Source organism: Canis lupus, chromosome 10, assembly GCF_048164855.1.
Source record: "Canis lupus baileyi chromosome 10, mCanLup2.hap1, whole genome shotgun sequence".
NCBI lineage: Eukaryota > Metazoa > Chordata > Mammalia > Carnivora > Canidae > Canis > Canis lupus.
Genome location: NC_132847.1, coordinates 28799322 through 28819406, shown reverse-complemented (window position 1 = coordinate 28819406; position 20085 = coordinate 28799322). Strand labels below are relative to the sequence as shown.

The window sequence follows — 20085 nt, the reverse complement described above, 5'->3', positions numbered from 1 at the left end:
TTGTCTAAGTTCCTTTTCTAGGCCTTTGTGACCCACTTATAAAATGAAGGTAGTAATAGCACTTGGTAAAATTGTGGTGAGATTTAATGAATTAATGTATTTAAAGTGCTTAAAACAGTGCCTGGCACATAGTAAGCACTTTGTCATCATCATCATTATTAAAGTTAGTATTGTTATTACTGTTACAATTGTACATATGCATGTGTTTTCTCCCCTGTTCTTCAGCCTATCACATGGAAAGAATTTGCAAACATCCACCCATTTGTGCCTCTGGACCAAGCTCAAGGCTATCAGCAACTTTTCCGAGAGCTTGAGAAAGACTTGTGTGAACTCACGGGCTATGACCGAATCTCTTTCCAGCCTAACAGGTACGAGATTTCTTCTCTTGTCACTTTAGCTATCTCTTATGGTGTAATACTCACCCCAAAACATTGAGGCTTGAAACAATTTTGTATCATTGTGATAGTCGAGTAGACAGTTCAACTTCCCTGGGGTGCATGGCTGGTAGGTCCAAAGTAGCCACATCCACATAGCTGGCAAGTTAATGATGGGCTATTGGCTGGGAGCTCAGTTGAGGATGTTGACCCGAGCCTTGTTTCTTGTTCATGTAGACCTCTCCATGTGCTTGCTTGAGCTTTATTCCTCCCTGAATGATGTCTAGGTTCAAAGTGGAGTGTTCCATGGTGGAAGAATGTGGAAGCTGCAGACCTCTTAAGGCTCAGCCTCTGAAGTTTCACAGCATCACTTCAGAGCATTCTATCAATTAAAGCAAGTGACAGGGCCAGACCAGTTTGAATGCAGGAGGGCACAACACATGGTTGTGACTGTCCAGAGATGTGATTTATTGTGGGCCATCTTTGGAAACTAGTTACTATATCCATCACTGACATAGAACAAGAATCAGAATCCAGTACAAATGTTAACTCCTAACAAGCAACAATGTTTCAGTCCAGTAGGGGCTGGAGAACTATGTACTGGTTTGTTCTATCACTAACTTTGAAAGTTCCCTGCCTCTCCTCTGGCTTCTGTAAAGTAAGAACTTCTACAAATAGTGGTTTTTATTTATTTTTAAGCAGAGGGCTCTAGCAACATTTCCTGGATTCTTGTTAAAAGGTACAAATGTCTGTCCCATTTGAGGCCTACTGATCATAATTTCCAGGGATTAGGACTAAGAAACTTCATTTATTTCTTAAAAATATTTTATTTATTCAACAGTGGGAGAGAGAGAGAATACAAGCAAGGGGAGCAGGAGTAGGAGGAGCAAGCTTTCTGCTGAGCAGGGAGCCCAATGCGAGGCTTTATTCTAGGACCCTGGGATCATAACCTGAGCCGAAGGCAGATATTAGCTGACTGAGCCACCCAGGTGCCCCAAGAAACTTTATTTTTAAAAGCAAAATGGTACACAGCCAATTTCGAATCCATTGGGTTTTTGTGATATGTCTTCATGGGAATAGATCGATGGATAGACAAACACTTTTATCAGCATGAGTTCACATTTTAAGTATATTCAGAAGAAGAGTTGCATTTCTTCTTCACTTTCTTACTACTCAACGTGTAATTTTCTACCAGCAGCCTCAGCGTTGACTACCCAGGAGCTTGTTTTGGAAATCCAGATTTTAAGATACAAAATTCAAATAATTTTTTATTCATTTATTTTTATTATGTTTTTAATCAAATGATTTTTTAAAAGCTTTATTTGAGGGGTGGGGAGCAACAGAGAGAATCTTCCAGCAGACTCCTTACCAAGTGAGGAGCCCAATGTGGGGCTTGTGAGGTCATGACCTGAGTTACAACCAAGAGTTGGAGGCTTACCTGACTGAGCCACCCAGGTACTCCAAAAATCAAATAATTTTAAAACAGACATTTATCTTCTCACTCCCTGAAACAGAAAGTAACCAGATCTTAGATACAATCAAGTCCTACCTCCTGTTTGGCAACATAAACTATACAGCAAAGCCATGCACTTTGTAAAAACTGTAGCCTACAAAATACAAACCCTATAGGAAGGGAGCATATGGCAAATAAGGAAGGAATGACGTTCATGAAAGTCAGGCTTCATACCTTCATTAAAATATCATCCAGCACCCCACCCCCCCTTTTAAGAAAAGAGGAACCTGAGTGAATTATTAATCTGAGGCAATAATACCTTAATTAAATGTTGAAAATGAAGAAACTTCGCCCTCTAGTGATGGCATAGGATTACATCTTCTGTGTCATATGGGAGAGTAATTGTTAGGACTGTCTTAACTTTCGCAGCTCAATTTGAGGGCCCAACCAGGGTCCTGAAAGACTGATCTAAGAATGAGGACGCAATGGTTTCCAATCTTGGCTGGAAATTGGACTCATGTTGTGAATTCATAAAGATTCTGTTGTCCTGATCACAATCCCAGATTGAATCATAATCTTGATAGGGAAAGACAGGGGTGTGAGGGAGTCGACACAGGCATGACTAGTTCTTTAAAGCTCCTCAGGTGATCCCAATTGGGAGGCAAGGTTAGGAACCACTGTCTTCAAAGTTTTTTTGTTGTTTTTCTTAATATACCTAACACTCTTTCTCTGTCCTGCTGAACTCACTCATATGACTGGCAGTGAGATTCAGTACCCCATCGCAGTCTTATAGGAGGGAAGGAGATCTTTATCAGGATGTCGTTTCTGTCAGCGATACCTTCTCCACTTTTACAGATTCCCAGCTAGAACACTCATTTCCAAGAGCCAATTTGAAAGTGATAGGAGCTGTGCCGCAAGTTGAGGCTCAGATGAAGGATATTTCATGTTCTTAGTAGGAACTGCTATGGGAGATGAGGAAATGCTCTCTCTTTTGTTGAGAAAATAGACCATGCTTCCAGAGATTAAGGTTTGGGGAAAAGAGGAAGGGATGCACCATATATTCTATATGTAAGGGAGTTTATTTTTATCTTGTTCTAATCCTCTTCGTTTATTTGTGCTAACCTTCTCTCTTCAAGTGAATGATATATCCAGGTTTCATAATGTATATTCTAAGTTATTATTAGTCTACCACAGGGTTATTTATTGATTAATTCATCTGATTTATTGCTGGATAGTGACCACTCCAATCCAAGGTGCTGATGTAGGCTTAATAATCATTGTAAAAAGAAGTACAAGTTTTCTTGAAAATTTTGTACAAAGGGAGAATTTACTGTATTATGTCAGCCACTGAAATTATATACCTTTTTTTAAAAAAAAGATTTTATTTATTTATTCATGAGAGACACACAGAGAGAGAGAGGCAGAGACACAGGCTCCACGCAGGGAGCCTGATGTGGGACTCGATCCCGGGTCTCCAGCATCCGGCCCTGGGCTGAAGCCAGCGCTAAACCGCTGAGCCACCCGGGCTGCCCTGAAATTATACAATTATCATTCAGGGACCATTTCCTGGTGTTTTCATTTCTATTTAATTGGAGTCGGTCAGTATGTCTATAGAGTTCTAGAGTCTAGTCACCAGAAAGTTTTGCATCTAAATGTTTCTTTTCCATTTTTGTTATCATATGATATTTAAAAGATAAAGGCAAAATTTTAGTAAGTAGCATTAAAAATATTTTGCAACTCTAAATTTTTTTATCGTGGTAAAATACACAGAACATGAAAATTTGTCATTTTAACCATTTTTAAGAGTTCAATAGCATGAAGTACATTGACATTGTTTTATAGCCATCAATACCATTCATCTCCATAACTTTCTGCCTTCCCAAATCAAAGCTCTGTATCGATTAAACAATAACTCCTCATTTTTCTCTTAACCCAGTGCCTGACAATCGTGATTTTATTTTCTGTGGCTATTAACTTGACTACTCTAGGTATGTTATTTAGGTGGAATTATATGTGTCCTTTTGTATCTGGTTTATTCCCCTTAGCATAATGACTTTATCCATGTTGTAGCATGTGTCAACATTCCCTTTTTATGGCTGAATAATATTCCGCAGTATGCGTGGGCCACATTTTGTTTATCTCCTTGCTCATTGATGGACATTTGGGTTTTTCCACCTCTTGGCTGTTGTGGATAATGTTGCTGTTAACATTGGTATATAAATACCTGAGTTCCTGGTTTTAATACTTTTGGGTATATACTCAGATGCGACATTGTTGGATGTATGGTAACTTTAATTTTTTGAGGAATGGCCATTCTGACTTTGATATATCAATGCAGAGGTATACGTGGGAATAGGTATATGAAAAGAAGAACATTTAGTTACCTTAGATTAGTACTTTTGTGCTTATGCTTTTTTTCCTATTTTTATTTTTCTCCTCCCAAGTACTTTTGCTTTTTTAGATTATTAAAATCTTTTTAACCATGATACATGTTAATATATAATGTAAAAATAAGTTATTTTTATTGTGGGGACATGCATATTATGACACAAGTAAACACAGTGTAAGATGCTTGCAGGTTCATTTCTCCCCCGTGTCTCCTGATCTCGGAGGATTTCTCCATCAGCCAATGGCATGATGAGGCTGGCTTTGACACTTGCCCTGGGGCTGGAGGCAAACCACTACTGCCTCAGTCTTAGCAGCAACATAGAACTCGATTGAGAAAGTCTTGCAACAAAGGACAACAAACCCAGCTCTGCAGAATAGAATAATATTTAACACCATGTAGACTCGGAACACAGCTCTCTGGTTCTGAGATGACTATGTAGGAGAGCTACAGTTGTCAGGCATTAACTTGAGTGTTTCTGCACATGGCCCTGACTGCTCCATCCTGTTTGGATTTCTGGGCCCTTCATACTGTCTTCAATCCAGTACAGTTCTACATTATGCTCATGGAAGGCTCTTGTTCTTTCTCTAATAGTTCCTGCCTAGATATAGACTGCCATAGGACCTTTCTCTTCAGTGGATTTGTTTTTTTTTTTTTTTTCCTGAAAGGGAATTCAGCAGTTCAGAGGAAAGATTAGCACCCAGGATATTGAGACCTCTACACGGCTTCTTCCTTAGTCTTGATGTGGGTTTCTCTCCCATACAGCAAGAAAGCAAATGCAATGTTATTGATCTGATTGAGGTTAAGTTGAGGAATGACCAATAATTACAGTTGATAAGGGATTTAGTATGATAAATTGTGGCATGAAATTTTTCACTCATGCGGCTAAACTTTTACATGGTCTATTTCCTAGGAGTGTTAGATTCTAAAGGTGCTTAAAAGACTTGAAACAACAATGTTAAGCAACTTGTCCCCATTTCTCCTATTTATTTCCTCCATCTACAAACCTGGGGAGCATTTCCAGTTTAGTGAAGAAAATAACTATGCCCAGCATGACTTGTTTTGACTTATTTCTCCATAACACTATGACACTCTTAAAATCATTCAGCAGCTCACAAATACACTCCAGGAATTGCTCGTTTAGAATTATGATGTAATGTTTAAGGCAGACAGAAACAGTAATTAACACCTTCCACGGATATCCAAAGTGAAAGACAAGCCAGAATTATTATTGGCTCCTTGGCATGTAAGAGTAAGGAAGTTGTTTTTGTCTTTAAAAACAGCAAACTATCATCTTGAAAGTAGATTGAGCTGTCAGTTGCTTTCCCAGAATCTCCTCTTGGAAGGTTCTTAAACAAACATGGTGCAATCTATGGATCTCAAACTTCATCGTGCATGAGAATCACCTGGGTGGCTGGTTAAATTGCTAAGCTTCACTGCCAGAGTTTCTGATTCAGTAAGTCTGGGTTGGGGCCTGAGAACTTGCATTTCTAACAAATTTCTGGATGATGTTAATATGCTGGTTTTGCTACCATATGGTGAAAACCACTTGGGTTGCCAGTATTCAGAGTCCTGGCTGCTTATTGGAATTAGTTGGTGGGGGGAGGATTGGGAGCCTTTGAAGAATATTGATACTCTCCTTACCCCACAAACTAGTTGCATCAGAATTTCCTTTCATGTGGGGGAAGTTCAGGAATCAGGGTTTTTAATAACCTCCTTAGGTGACTCTGATGTGCATCATTGGGTTGGAGAGTATGTTGCCCGGAAGAAACACCAAAAGAGGAAGGTTTAGTTAGAGGACTAATATCTCCTAGTGGACTGAGCTTTGAAAGTGCCCTTTGAAGACTAAGTCACTACCATCATTTGCCCATCAGGCAGTTTACAGTTCACCATAAGGAGAATCAAACGCCTGATAGTTGCCACGTCCCACACCCCCTTTCTTGAGCTCATGATTGATGTTACTGTTTAGCTCTATAACGACTCATATTATTAATAATCTCTGATAATGCTTTCCTACTGAACTTGGTGCAGCTTCACAACCCTCCCCTCAGAGAACTCTGGGAGGCCAAATAGCAGAGACCCTCTCTGTTTAAAAACTGATTTCCTAAAGAAGCATTCAGAACACCAGGAAGAAGAAAAAGAAGGTTGAAGGATGAAGAGAACCATCTTTGGCGACATAGAATGCAGTGAGGTGGAGGACCTCACCTTCCCCAATTTCCTTAACTCTCTAAAGTGTATTTTGATTTTTGCAGTTTGTAAGACTTGGAGCAGCCATTCTTAACACTTGATGACACATGCAGGATTTTCTGATTCAGTACTTGAGAACTTGCATTTCTATCAGGTTCCCAGGTGACGCCAATGCTTTGTTTGGGAACTTGGAATTTGAGAACGGCTACTTTAAGATACTATTCAGCTATCAGAATGGTTAGAACAGCTGGATCTATTCAGATATTTTTTAACCAGAATTAAAAGGTTAAATATAGAATTCAGTTTATGTCAAATTAGATGCAGAATAGTAAGAACATTCCAGAATGATATGTTGAAAGGTTTTTATTATAAGCTCATTGGAATGGAGATCCAAGTAGTGTTTGGGTACTCAAGGTAAGCAACAGAATTATATTGATGAAAATCCCACTGCTTCCTAGGTATGTGTATTGGAAAACTGTCATTCACCCTGTTTATTCCATTCATAAGATAGGAATCAGTACCATTTTTTGTTTTCTAAGTTACTTTTTCTGGGAGTGTCTTATGATGTTGCCATGGACTAAAGTGGGTCATTTTGACCCAGTAGCTGTTTTGCATCTTACTAGGATCAGTTTTTTTTTTTTTTTTTTTAAGGATCAGTTTTACCATGTCAATTTCTTAGCTAATGTTTCACTTGGATTACTTTGGTCACTTCCTGAGCACTTGATGGTGGTATTTTTAAAATAGTGTCGGGACGACTGAGTTGCTCAGTGCCTTTGGCTCAGGGTGTGATCCTGAAGACCTGGGATCGAGTCCCACATCGGGCTCCCTGTAGGGAGCCTGCTTCTCCGTCTGCCTGTGTCTATGCCTCTCTCTCTCTCTCTCTCTCTCTCTCTCTCTCTGTGTGTGTGTGTGTGTGTCTCATGAGTAAATAAATAAAATCTTAAAGTAAAAAAAAATTTTTTTTCCAAAGATCTAAAAATGTAACCCTTCTAGATAGAACTAAGTTGTAGTACTTATAAATTCTAACCTTTTTGACCAGGGTTCTTAGTAAAGGTAAAATGATAATGTTTGACGTTTATTGTGTCCTTAAACTCTTGTTTAGTCTTGCAAAGAGCTGAACTATCACCCTGACTCTGTCATGTCATCTTAAAATTCCCTCTTTCCCCATTCCCCTTTTTGATAAATTCACAGTGAGTACCTGCCTGAAATTGCACTTAGGATGCTACACTGATAATAGAATCTCGGTAAAATCATTCCAAAACTGTTGAATCGCATCAACTGTATCTTATTTTTGCCTTTTGGGACATTGCACTTGTTCTAGCTTCTTCTAGTCTATAGAATGAGTCTGGGTTTTGGAGGAAGTAGTCTGCTAGATTTCACTTGTTATGTGTTAAGCAGTATAATATATAGCAGTTCTTTCATCAGCCTGAATAAACGCCATGACTGGAGGACCTTCTTTTTCTAAGACACTTCAAACTTATACTCACTTGGCGCTTCTGTGGGTCTAAGGCTCCCCACCCACTGGTATCCTTCTTTCTGTGGCCAGGTCTGCAGATCCAGCCCACCAACAACTTCAATTTAAATAGATGTCAGAAAACCACTATCCTTGGGGCTGTTCCACATGTGGGAATTTTCCACATGTAGACTCTCACTCTGGGTTATGGAGTCAAGCAGCTACTTTTCATATTTTTCCAACAACAGGTGGCACTTATAATGACCCTTTAAAAAATTTATTCATTTGACAAGAGAGAGAAAGACAGAGTAGCAGGCAGAGGGAGAAGCAGCCTCCCCACTAAGCAGAGATCCCCATGCGGGGCTCAATCACAGGACCCCAGGACCCTGGGATCATGATCGGAGCCGAATTCCCCTTATTTTAATAGAACCCCAGTAATAAGACTTCCGTGGCCTTTAGAACATACCTTTTTTTGTACTTAGGAGTTGCCACATCCAGCATTTGTGATCAAGTCTTTAGCATATTGCCTTTCTCTTAGATTACTGGCTCATAGTTCCAGTCTCTTTCATTCCTGGTCTGAACACTTTGACTGGCTTTCCAATGAAACAAGATGAGCAAAAGTTGTGAGAAAAATACAGGGCCATTTTTTGAGGACCCTTCTTATGGGGGAATGGATTTCAGTGTTGCCTGCCTGGGCTGAAGATGGGAACTCAATTTTGAGCAAATTTGCTTTGTATTTATTGCAGAGCTACTCCATGCCGAGTACTGTTCTATATATTCTGAGACCTAGATCTCAAGCTTACGCTCTGAGATAGGACAGGCACACAAAGTAAATGTGAGCTCTACAGTCATTTTCAAGGTACATACACGTATAAGATTGTATTAACAGAATAGTGAGCAGAATACCACGACGGCATATGGGTACAATTTATTATCCCTATTTTAGAAATGAGAGCACAGAGGTACAGAGAGGCTAAGTAACTATAGTGTGGGTGGTTTGCTGAAGCGTGTTCATTTTTCTGCTCCCAGAATAAAAACATGTGACCTACCACTGTTCTTCTTTTTCTAAGATTTTTATTTATTTACTCATAAGAGAGAGAGAGAGAGGCAGAAACACAGGCAGAGGGAGAAGCAGGCTCCATGTAGGGAGCCTGATGTGGAACTTGATCCTTGGACTTCAGGATCACTCCCCAGGCTGAAGGCAGCTCTAAACCACTGAGCCACCCGACTGCCCAATTGCTTACATTTTTAATGCTCAGCTATTCACTGAAACTTCTTTGTTAGGAATTTTTTTTTTTTTCCTGCCAAAGGCAGGGATTAAACCACTGAACCACCCAGGGATCCTCCCTGCCACTGTTTATCTAAAGCCAGGAAAATGGAAGACTGGTGTCTGCCTCTCCTGGAAGAGAGCAGAGGCAGAGCTCGCTTGGTGTAAGCAAGGAGGAACTGGGTGCCCCGGGTCTTACAGGACAGGTCTACATTTATGTGTAGCTAAACCTCTTCATTCTGTCAGTCAGACAAGGGTTCTGTGAAGGAAAACCATGGCTTGGAATCCTTGGGGAAGCATGGGAAGTATGAGCCTCCTTGAAAGGTCAACTTGTGCTGACGTCTGAACTTGCCATTAGTGACCATGGCGGCCTGTCATCCTCAGACTTAGTTTTTTCATGTGCAAAATGGGGGCAATGGTATCTGCGTCATGGGAATATTGGGAGGATTAAATAAGATGATGAATATGCTTGGTGGCAGCCACCACAACAAGGCCTACAGTTTCCCTGTGTTTCCTCTGTGCAGAGTGCCTGGTAAATAGGAAGTGCTTAATTAACAGAGCAGTTTATACTTATTACTATTACTTAGCTCATCAACCCTATTTTATTGCTCTGCAGATCACCACTTTCCTTCTCTTTCTCCAACCACACTCTAAGCTCTTCACCTCCAGATGTTTTCCTGTTCTCTGCCCTCTCCTAAGCCCTCAATTCTGCTGTCTCCTGATACCAGATCATCCGTGTCCCCATAATTTGCAAACATTTCAGATCCAGCTGGTTTTGTCCTAGCGTTCCCTCAAATTCCAGTGCTCAAAATTGTAGTTTTTGGTTTAGAAATGAAAGTTTATCTAGTTTATTCATAAGCCTTGTGCTTATAGAGTATGATCTCAATATTGCAGGGTGATTAGAAAGGATGAAATGCTAAAATCATTAGGCCTTCTACAGAGTTAAAGAATGGTATAATTTTGCGAAATAGTGGAAATATGCGTTTTGAATAGGACTTAAAAAACTGTTACTCACTTCCGTTTCCTTCCTGCAGAGATTACTGAGAACATTAAGTAACAGTTTATGATTGACTGACTCAGCATCACTCACTGGACTGTTTGTCATTAACTGTGCTCTAGAAGTGGTGCCTTCAAGGACTGCTTAGTTGGGTATGGCCAGCCTCTAGCAGCCACCTTCATGTTGTGCCTGAGAAGTCTCACCCAGGAGACTAATGGGAATGTTGCCACATTCAAAGTGCATAGTTCCTTTGGAGTAATCTGATCACTGACTAAAAACGTAGTATTGAGAAATTGTGGTTTTTGGTGTAATGATTGGAGTTATATATTTTTTAAAGATTTTATTTATTTTAGACAGAAAGAGCGTGCACTTACATGTGGAGGGGAGGGGTAGAGGGAGAGAGAAACCCAAGCAGACTCTTCTCTGGGGATCTTAAGCACCTCATCTTCATTCCCTGTTGTAATCTCTAACTTTTGAGTGTTGTAGACTCTTCCTTTTGGACTTACTCTTTTTTCTTAAGATTTATTTTTTGAGAGAGAACACAGAGAGAGGGAGGGTGCAAGAGTATAAAGCAGACTCCCCACTGAACATGGATCCCAATGTGGGGCTTGATCTTACGACCCTGAGATCAGACCTAAGCCCAAACCAAGAGTTGGACACTCAATCAACTGTCCCACCCAGGAGCCCTTGTAGTTATATTTTTAAAAATAATTTTTATATTTAAAAGATACACACTGAAGTTTGAATTGATAAAATGATATGGAATTTGAATTTTACCTCAAAATAACATAGTTTGGGGCACCTGGCTGGCTTAGTCTGTAGAACATGCAACTCTTGATCTCAGGGTTGTAAGTTCAAGCCCAATGTTGGGCATGGAGCCTACTTAAATAATAATCTAGTTCCAATTGTGGGGTAGTGAGGGAAACGGTTAGGAAAAGACCTGAGAATTGTTCAAGCTGAGTGATAGGTACATGGCAGTACCTTATCTTCTATTTCTGTATACTTTTGCAATTTTCTACAATAGAAATGAATTCTTAGGTGCATAGTCCTAAGCGAGGCTTGAAAGGCTCATCTCTGAGTAGCAGTGAGTGAACTTTAGTACACAAAGTGCCATTCTGTGGTTGTTTGAGTCCTTTTAGGCTTGTGCAGATCCTAGGTGAGCTTTCCATGGTGTTGGGTAGTGTTTTAGTGTCTGTCACATGTTGAACATGTGCCCAATGAATACTGAATGAGTAAATGAAAGCAAAGACGCTCAAAGCCCTGATGCTTCTCCTTATCTTTGCAGCGGAGCCCAAGGGGAATATGCTGGGCTGGCCACTATCCGAGCTTACCTCGATGGGAAAGGAGAGGGACACAGGACAGTGAGTATGGACACATGGTGTGGTTGCTCACCACCAGGTGGCAGTGGGTCTAACTCTCAGCATCCCTTTGTTTTGTGGTACACTCCCTCTAAGCCTTCTTAAAGGCAGTTAGGGAACAGATAATCAAGAAACAGATTTCTTTGAACTGGCCATTAAAGTCCTTGCCCCCAAGATATTTCACTGGACCATCTTAAGGGAGACCATTTGGAGATTAAAGGTTTTTGTTCAAACTGAGTCTTTCAAAGTTGGCCAGTTTTTAGATTCTTCATAGTAAAATACAGGCAACTAGCCATGATTAATCTCCTGGCTGTAATAAAACCAGAAATGGACTGAGATTGGGCCACCACCTACTGTACCTCATTTACTTGGGCAGCATGAATGAGCCTGGCACATTTTTCTCTAACTCTCCTGGGAGCAAAGGAAGGAAAAGACAGAAATAATACCATTTCAGGTCTCCTTTCCCTGGCTCAGCCCTGGCCTTAGGCCTGGGCAAAGAACAGAGACCAACTTTTAATTGTTCTGTAACTCTTACTGTGACTAGGCACAGTTCTCATTTCTGTATACTCAAAAAATATTTATCAAGGGGTACCTGGCTGGCTCAGGTGATAGAGCATGTGACTCTTAATCTCAGTATCAGGAGTTCGAGCCCCATGTTGGGTATCTATATTACTTTTAAAAAGTAGAGGAAGAGGGAGAGAGTGAGAAACAATCCCAAACAAGGCTCCAGGGCCAGCATGGAGCCCAATGTGGGGCTGGATCCAACCACCCCAAGATCATGATCTCAGCTGAAATAAGAATTGGATACTTAACTGACTGAGCCATCCAGGTGCCCCATAAATTTTAATAAAATATTTACTGAATAATTAAATTCCCTTTTGAGGACTGTCATCTCTAAGCAGCAAAAGAGGAAGTGGAGCAGAGTTCATGGTTCTGCTTCAATTTTGCTTTAGATATGAGAGTCTATCTCCAGGGTCCAAACTGCTTATCTGTGCCCGTATAGGGACCATCAGGTGCTAATAGGCTTAACTGGGTTCCACTAATCCCTAGACTCAGCGTTTCTAGCAGTTATCTGACATAGGCTTCAAAGTGTGGTAAAAGACAGTATGGTTCTGAAGTGTTCATTTTGGTGATGATTAACACTAAACTAGAACTTCCACTGAGCTGTGGACTGGAGTTCTTAGAGGGAGCAGTGGGTAGGGGTTGGGAGCAAGACAAAAGTGACAGGTCATCCCACGAGAGTTAGAGAAAAATGTGCCAGGCTCATTCTGGCTGCCCCAGTAAGTGAGATACAGTAGGTGGTGGCCCAATCTCAATACATTTCTGGTTTTCATTAAAACTAGAAGTGGGATCCCTGGGTGGCTCAGCAGTTTAGCGCCTGCCTTTGGCCCAGGGTGTGATCCCGGAGTCCCAGGATCGAGTCCCATCACAGGCTCTCTTTGAGGAGACTGTTTATCCCTCTGCCTATGTCTTTGCCCCTCTCTCTGTTTCTCTCATGAATAAATAAATAAAATCTTTAAAAATAAAAAAAAACAACTAGAAGATTATTTATGGCTAGTTGCCTGTATTTTGCACTGAAGAATCTAAAAGCTGTTTCACTTTGCTTTCAAAAAAGGAGGAAAAAAGAAAACATTTTCTTCCCCTTCTCCTGTGTCTATCCTGATTCCACACATGTATTTTTCCCAGACCTTTATGCTAGTTAAGGAGTAGAATTGATTTTTAAAGAATTTTGAAAAAGAGATCACTCACTAGTTGAATAATTATTCAGTACTGGTCACATACAATGTACTATGTGTGCCCTTCCAGAGTTAAATCAGGTCATAAATCAGACACACGTAGTCCCGGACACACCAACTTGGTTTTTTAGTGGTTTTGAATTCCTTAATTTTCTAAGGAAAGGTTAGTTTAGAACTAGAATTATTCTCTGGACTTCAGGCTCAGCACTGTCATAGTATCAGAAGGGAAACATTGAAAGTCCTCTTGTCCAGGGAAAGGATGCCAGGTGACTGACATTAAAAGTCCCCTTTATGTTTTTCTTCTTTGGCTTCCTTGTACTGAGGTAGCTCCTGGAATTCTTCCTTGTTCTACTCGTACCCACAACACAGGATCTGGGGATCCTGGGAAGGGATCTGTTCATCCTGTGTGAACATCTCCACATTGCCTCCTTTGCCTCATGCCCTACCTGCCCAGAGGTTTTAGAGAGAGGTGGCCTCTGAGATCTACACTGTGGTACTTCTGGAAGGCCAGCAATGAGCTAATAACAAAGGGCCAGTTAACATCCAGGTTCTGTCCACTCTGATGCTTCCCACCCCTCATTGTTTCTTAGTTCTCCAGCAGGACACCAGGAAGTATCTATGAAGGTCCAGGAGTTGGGGACCAAAGCAGAAAGGTCAAGGAGAAAAGATTTTGAAAGAACTTTTGACTGGACCTGGGCAGAGTTCTTCTGACTCATGGATCTTTTCTTGATCCATTTCCTTTTCTAGGTTTTCTAGCCCTCTCTTCTCTCTGTCTGTCCCCCAGTGTGTGATGTTTCTTCACTGACCATTGTCCACACTGCCATCACCACAGTGTCCTTGTTCTATTCTGAAGGACAAAGGGAAGCTAGGACACAGCAGTTGGGGGAGGGCTGAGAGAGTGAGAGGCAGAGAAGGCCACCCAGGCTGTGAGCTTGTAGAAATACAGAACTCTGAAGTTTTGAAATGTTGGGATCCTTTCTAGATTAAAGATTTTAATTAAAGCCAACGTTTTCAGTTGGAGAAGAAAATGAGTTATTGCTCAAATAATCAGGGAGGATTTTTCCACATCAGAGAAGTCGAAGGCAGCTGCTCCTGCACAATAGACTCTAATGGGATCCAGTAAAATATACCCTTTTTTGAAAAGGAGTGTAGGGAAATCATGTACAATAGAACCTCCCAGATTCCTTATGCTTCTCTTTATTTCAAGCTGCTTTGGTCAGTTATTTTCACATTTGTCTTAGGTTAAATTTCAGACGTTCCTAAAATGAAATAGCCATTGATTGATTTACTGCATTAATTTGGGAGAATACAAATCTATTTATTTATTTATTTTTATTTGTTTATTTTATTTTATTTTTTTTACAAATTTAACAAATACTTACCAGGCACTGTCTTCAACCCTACATAATTAATAATTCAATTTGCTAGTCAAATAGTAACTCAGATTGCTGATCAGAGATGAAAATAACCTCTAGAAAACACCAAAACCCACTCCTGCTTGCTAAATGTGTATGGGAATATTTTTCTCTTCCCAACTGCCTGAGACAAAGTAGTAGCCTTTGGTTGTTAGATTTTATTAGTAGTAAAAAATTTATTTCCCTTGTAAAGGAGCACTCCTTAATACTTTACTCATCCAGCAAGTGTTGGAGGATGAGCTGTGGGTTGAGTCTATGCTGGGTACATTGGGGAGTTGGAAAAATAGAGCATCTACCTAAATGGGCATTAATGCATGAAAGAGGATTGTTTTGTATAAAGTAAAGAATCAAATCTGAGTCCTATTATTTCCCTGACCTTTGTGACCCCACAATTTTAAAGTGAGGAAAGATTAACATTAAAAAATTTCCCCCCAAATTATTAAAGTTTCTTACTTCCACATAGAAAACCAGAAGTGTATAATAGCAACATATAAATGAGTCATGGTCAAAACCTTATATTTTTTCTTTCTGCTGCCTTATATTAGGATATGTATTAGTTTCCTGTGGTTGCTGTAACAAATTCTCACAAACTTCGTGGCTTGAAAAAACAAAAATTATTTTCTCCGTTTCAGAGTCCAGGAGTCTGAAATTAGTTTCCCTTGGCTAAAATCAAGGTGTTGGCAAGGCTGGCTCCTTCTGGAGGATCCAGGAGAGAATCTGATTCTTTGCCTCTCTGGAGGCTTCCTGTATTCGTTGGCTTTGGGTCCCTTCCTGCTATGATTCTATCCTCTTCTTCATTCATGAAATTTTCTACTTACTTTGTAGTCAAACCTCCTTCTGCCTCCCTCTGCTAAGAATACTGGGGGATATATTTAGAACCTAACTGATAATCCAGATTTCAAGATCCTTAATTTCTCATTTCAAGAGCCTGAATTTAATCACAGTTACATAATCCTTTTTGCTATAACGTAACATCCATAGACTCTGGGGATTAGGATGTGGACATTTGGGGGGCCCATTATTCAGTGTACCCCAGGATGGTTGACATTTTGGCTTGAATTTACTTCAGCAGAACTTCCCTGGTATAAATTCTTAGGCTTTGAATCAATATTTTATATTCATTAAAATTTTTAATTTGAATATAGTTGAATATATTCATTTTTAATATTTGCCTTTTCCTTCTTGATCAGTGTTCTGCCCAGAAGGGATCCTTTTATCCAAAGGTCGTGTGGGAGAATAAAAATACTTTATGGGAAAGGACAAGTGACTTTGGTTCTGAGAAATTAAAGAAATTCAATACAATAGGGAAGCATTTATTTTTTTTTTATTTTTTAAAGATTATTTATTTATTTATAGAGACACAGAGAGAGAAAGAGAAAGAGAGAGAGGCACAGAGACACAGACAGAGGGAGAAGCAGGCACCATGCAGAGAGCCTGATATGGGACTCCATCCTGGGACTCCAGGATCACACCCTAGGCTGCAGGCGGCGCTAAACCGCTGCAGCCACCGGGGCTGCCCAACAGGGAAGCATTTAAAGTAGAAAAAGGATTTGAGGACAACACTGAATAACCAGCGTGAGATCAGTCACCGTTCCAAAGAGGCACAAGCTTTCCGTCAACAGAAGAGTGACAGCTTGCCTTTGTGTGCACACGTGTTTCCTTGAGTAGACAACTTTGCTGTTTTGGAGGAAATAGCTGTTAGCGAAGGTTTCCCTTCACAAGCCCATTTCTATAATGCCCATCCATTTCTCTCCAAGGGGTTGCAGCACTACTGGCCCTGGGATTCAGAAGAAGGAGGATTATTTTCAGGGTGATCATTGCTTTTCTCCTTGTTGCTTTCTGTTGGTAGAAGCTCTGTGATGCATTTTCCTGTAGTGCAGCATCATCAGATCTACCAGAGCATGTGTGTTTGCTTGTGTTCACGTGATTTGTAGGAGGACATAAATGATTTAAATCTGGGAATTCTAAAATTGTACCCACCATCCACCTTCTGCAAAAATTCAGCTCATCTTTAAATGCTAGCTTAGGCTCTGGCTCTTGAAACATTTCCCTTTACCTCTTCTACTGAAGTGACACCCCCTTATTCTGAGTTCCTGTGGCACCTGTTTATACATTTGCCAGCATTGTCTGTTGAACACAGGGCAGGGGTTGACTGGTTTTCATGTTCACCTTATGATTCTTGTGGCAACTAACAATTCATTGCACAGAGTAAGCATCCAGTAAACGTAATTGATGTATCAGCACTGAAAGGCCTTGGACTTAAGTCTGCCATCATCATCTCTCCTGGACCTTGGCAATGCCAAGCCAGAGCACTGAAGCTGTGATGTGGGCACTTGGGTCCTAGTGTTTAATTTCTAACTTTGTGTTCTTTTTTTTTTTTTAAGATTTTCTTTTCATTTATTCATGAGAGACAGACAGAGGCAGAGACAAAGGCTGAGGGAGAAGCAGGCTCCCTGTGGGGAGCCTAATGCGGGACTTGATCCCAGGACCCCGGGATCAGGACCTGAGCCAAAGGCAGAGATGCTCAGCCACGAAGCCACCTAAGTGCCTCCTAACCTCATGTTCTTATAAGATGCTTTCTACATATTATAGCTGAGGCAGGGTGAGAATAAGCCTGGGTCTGGCTTTTGGTGTGCTGAGATGAGGGAGGAGAGTACTAATTAATACTACACAGGTCTTTAAATAGTAATATTTGTGGTTTCAAATGCAGAGTCCTCTTTTGGACGTTGTTTTACAATACAGAAATAATGAAATTGTTACAGATTTTAAGGTTTAATAATCAGTTTAAATAGAGCACGCGGTGCCTATTTAATCTGTGCTCCAAGCATGTTGTAGGACTTTTCTGCCATGGATAACATGGTGATAGTTTTTTCTCCTTCCTTTCATTCCGTTCCTAAGGTTTGCCTCATTCCAAAATCAGCACATGGGACCAATCCTGCAAGTGCCCACATGGCAGGCATGAAGATTCAGCCTGTGGAGGTGGATAAATACGGGAATATCGACACAGCTCACCTCAAGGCCATGGTACCCATCTTCCACTAAACAGATGGGCGAGGTCTGGGTTGGGAAAAGATGGTGGGGAGAAGGGACTGGATAGCTTAGATCAATATTGTCTTGCTTTGCATTCTAATGAAAAGACTGCACTTTCCCCTCTAAATGGGTCTGGGGAAAATGGCATAAATCAGAAAACCTAACCATCTCTATTAGAAAAATAAAAAGCAACAGTCACATTTTTGGTCCATAATAAAACTGAACATAGTCTACTTCCTTCACTAACAGGCAGAAGGTCTTTTAAACTGCAATCCCATCCTCTTAATGCATATGTAAGAAACTAAATGAATTATTCATGGGTAGTAAGGCTACCCGTTGCAGCGCCTGCCTGCCTCCTCCTTCCTGCCCAGCCGTTCTGTTCCCTTCTTCCCCCCATTAATAATCAAACTGGCAGTCACAGTTATTATCGCTCTTTGTATTGGGAATTAAAACATAAATGTATTTTGCAAATGGATGTGACCGTCCCAGCCATCACCTGCCAAATTTCGGACCACATGCCACCCTCCTTCCTGCAACACCAACCCCCATTCCCAACCCCACAACCTCCAGGAGGAGGTTGCCTAGCAACCGTATCTGCCTTCCACTGGTGGACTGGAGGCTGCATCTTAAGAGGGAAGGAAATCGGTTGAATAGCAATGTGATTTTTGTTGGGATTACTAGGCATGGAGTCCAAGGACTTCATGTAACTACCTTCATGTAAAGGAAGGTGAAAACCCACAGCACTGCTCATCTCTCTCATCCATCCCCACCCTTCCAGAGCCCCATGAAGGTTTTACTAATAGATATTCTGGGACAGTAGTTGTAATTGCTAAGTTTCCCCAATATAGGATATGACCTTTAAAAAATGTTTTTTTTTTTTCCGCTTCCACATGAGTATGCTCTGACTCACTGGCCAGAAAAACAGGAACGTGCCTCTTATATGTTTGCTTTCTGTGAAAAGGAAACGTAAGGAAGATTTCTTTTTACCAGAGCAGAACACTCCTTTATGGGAATTCTAATTTCAACAGAATGAGAGGGAAATGGAATAGGGGTGGGTATGGCAAGATGAGCAGAGAGATTAACTGTGAGAACAGACATATCTGGAACCAAAAAAATCTAAAATAATTAGTGAAAAAAAAATAAATAAAATAATTATTGATTTGACTAAAACCAAAGGAAAACCTTGGGGAGTTGCATCTAAGATACTCCAAAATCTTCCTAATAGTCTTTTAGATCTTGATCATGAAGACTTAGCCTGAATGGGATTTTGTTATTTCTTGGAATGACTTAAGAAAGGAGTAATGGCGGTTAATCTTTATTGTCATCATATCTTGAGATAATTCCAGAAATGAAAAGACCAAGACTTCATCTTTCCCAATCCTTTAAAGAAAAACAAAGGGGTTTGCCAATAAAGATACATTTCCTCCTTTGTCTCCCTCTGCTCTTTTCTTATCTTACAGGTGGATAAACACAAGGAGAACCTGGCAGCAATCATGATTACATATCCATCCACCAATGGAGTGTTTGAAGAGAACATTGGTGACGTGTGTGACCTGATCCACCAAAATGGGGGACAAGTCTATCTAGATGGGGCAAATATGAATGCACAGGTGGGCAATGCAAGAGGGACTTCCTGAAACAATGGTTAAATCAAAAAAAGATTTTTTCCTCTGACTTCTAGACAGTGTCTTAAACATGATAACTGAATTCAAACTGGTGGTTGACTTTTTTTGTTGCCAATTTCAAGCAAAGTACGGCAATTTCACTGAGATTAGATTTGACGGAAGTGATGGAGCGGTTGGGGGAGTAAGTAAAGAGATTGACAGGAAGCAGGGAATGAGAACTGAATGTCCTCAGTTTGTCAGAGATTATGATCTTTCTCAAGGTGCTATCAGTAGGAAAGTTACCCAACTGACTCCCTTCCTAAGGGATCTCAGACCCAAGTTCTGGTCACTGGATTTTGGTCCCCCACAACATGGCATGACAATGGATAAGCCATTAATCTGGCTTCGACTTGCTAAGTGTATAGTGGCTGAATAGTTCAGTCCTTCAAGGGCGAATCCTGATTATGTGTGTGTATATATGTGTATATGTGTGTGTGTGTAAGAGATAGAGACAGAGAAGAGAGAGGGGAGAGAGGGAGAAGGTTCTGTGTAATGTACACCACTGAGCGAATTCCGTAGGGGCTATTGGAGTAGAAGAGGTCATCATCTTTCAGACTTTTCCTGACTTATTGGTCATTGTTGTGGTTATGATTGTGGGTTGTTTTTGTTTGTTTGTTTGGTTGGTTTTACTTTACCATTTCAAATTCTTTCTTCTTTATTTCTGTCTGATTCCCTTTTTAAGTGTGGTTCAGAGATTGTTTATTGCTTCAATAGCATTAATGCACTCTTCATCTTTGACCATGTTGAAAATTAGCCCTAATGCCA

At 40.5% G+C, this 20085-nt stretch overlaps 1 protein-coding gene across 1 annotated transcript in view; it reads left to right on the top strand.

Moving 5' to 3' along the window:
* GLDC (glycine decarboxylase) overlaps positions 1 to 20085 on the top strand; it is a 92095-nt gene that overhangs the window by 51587 nt on the left and 20423 nt on the right. The window contains exons 15-18 of the mRNA XM_072841276.1: positions 226 to 368; positions 11403 to 11478; positions 17525 to 17650; positions 19117 to 19266. Coding sequence (XP_072697377.1) covers positions 226 to 368; positions 11403 to 11478; positions 17525 to 17650; positions 19117 to 19266 — 495 coding nt within the window. The remainder of the gene's footprint in view (positions 1 to 225; positions 369 to 11402; positions 11479 to 17524; positions 17651 to 19116; positions 19267 to 20085) is intronic.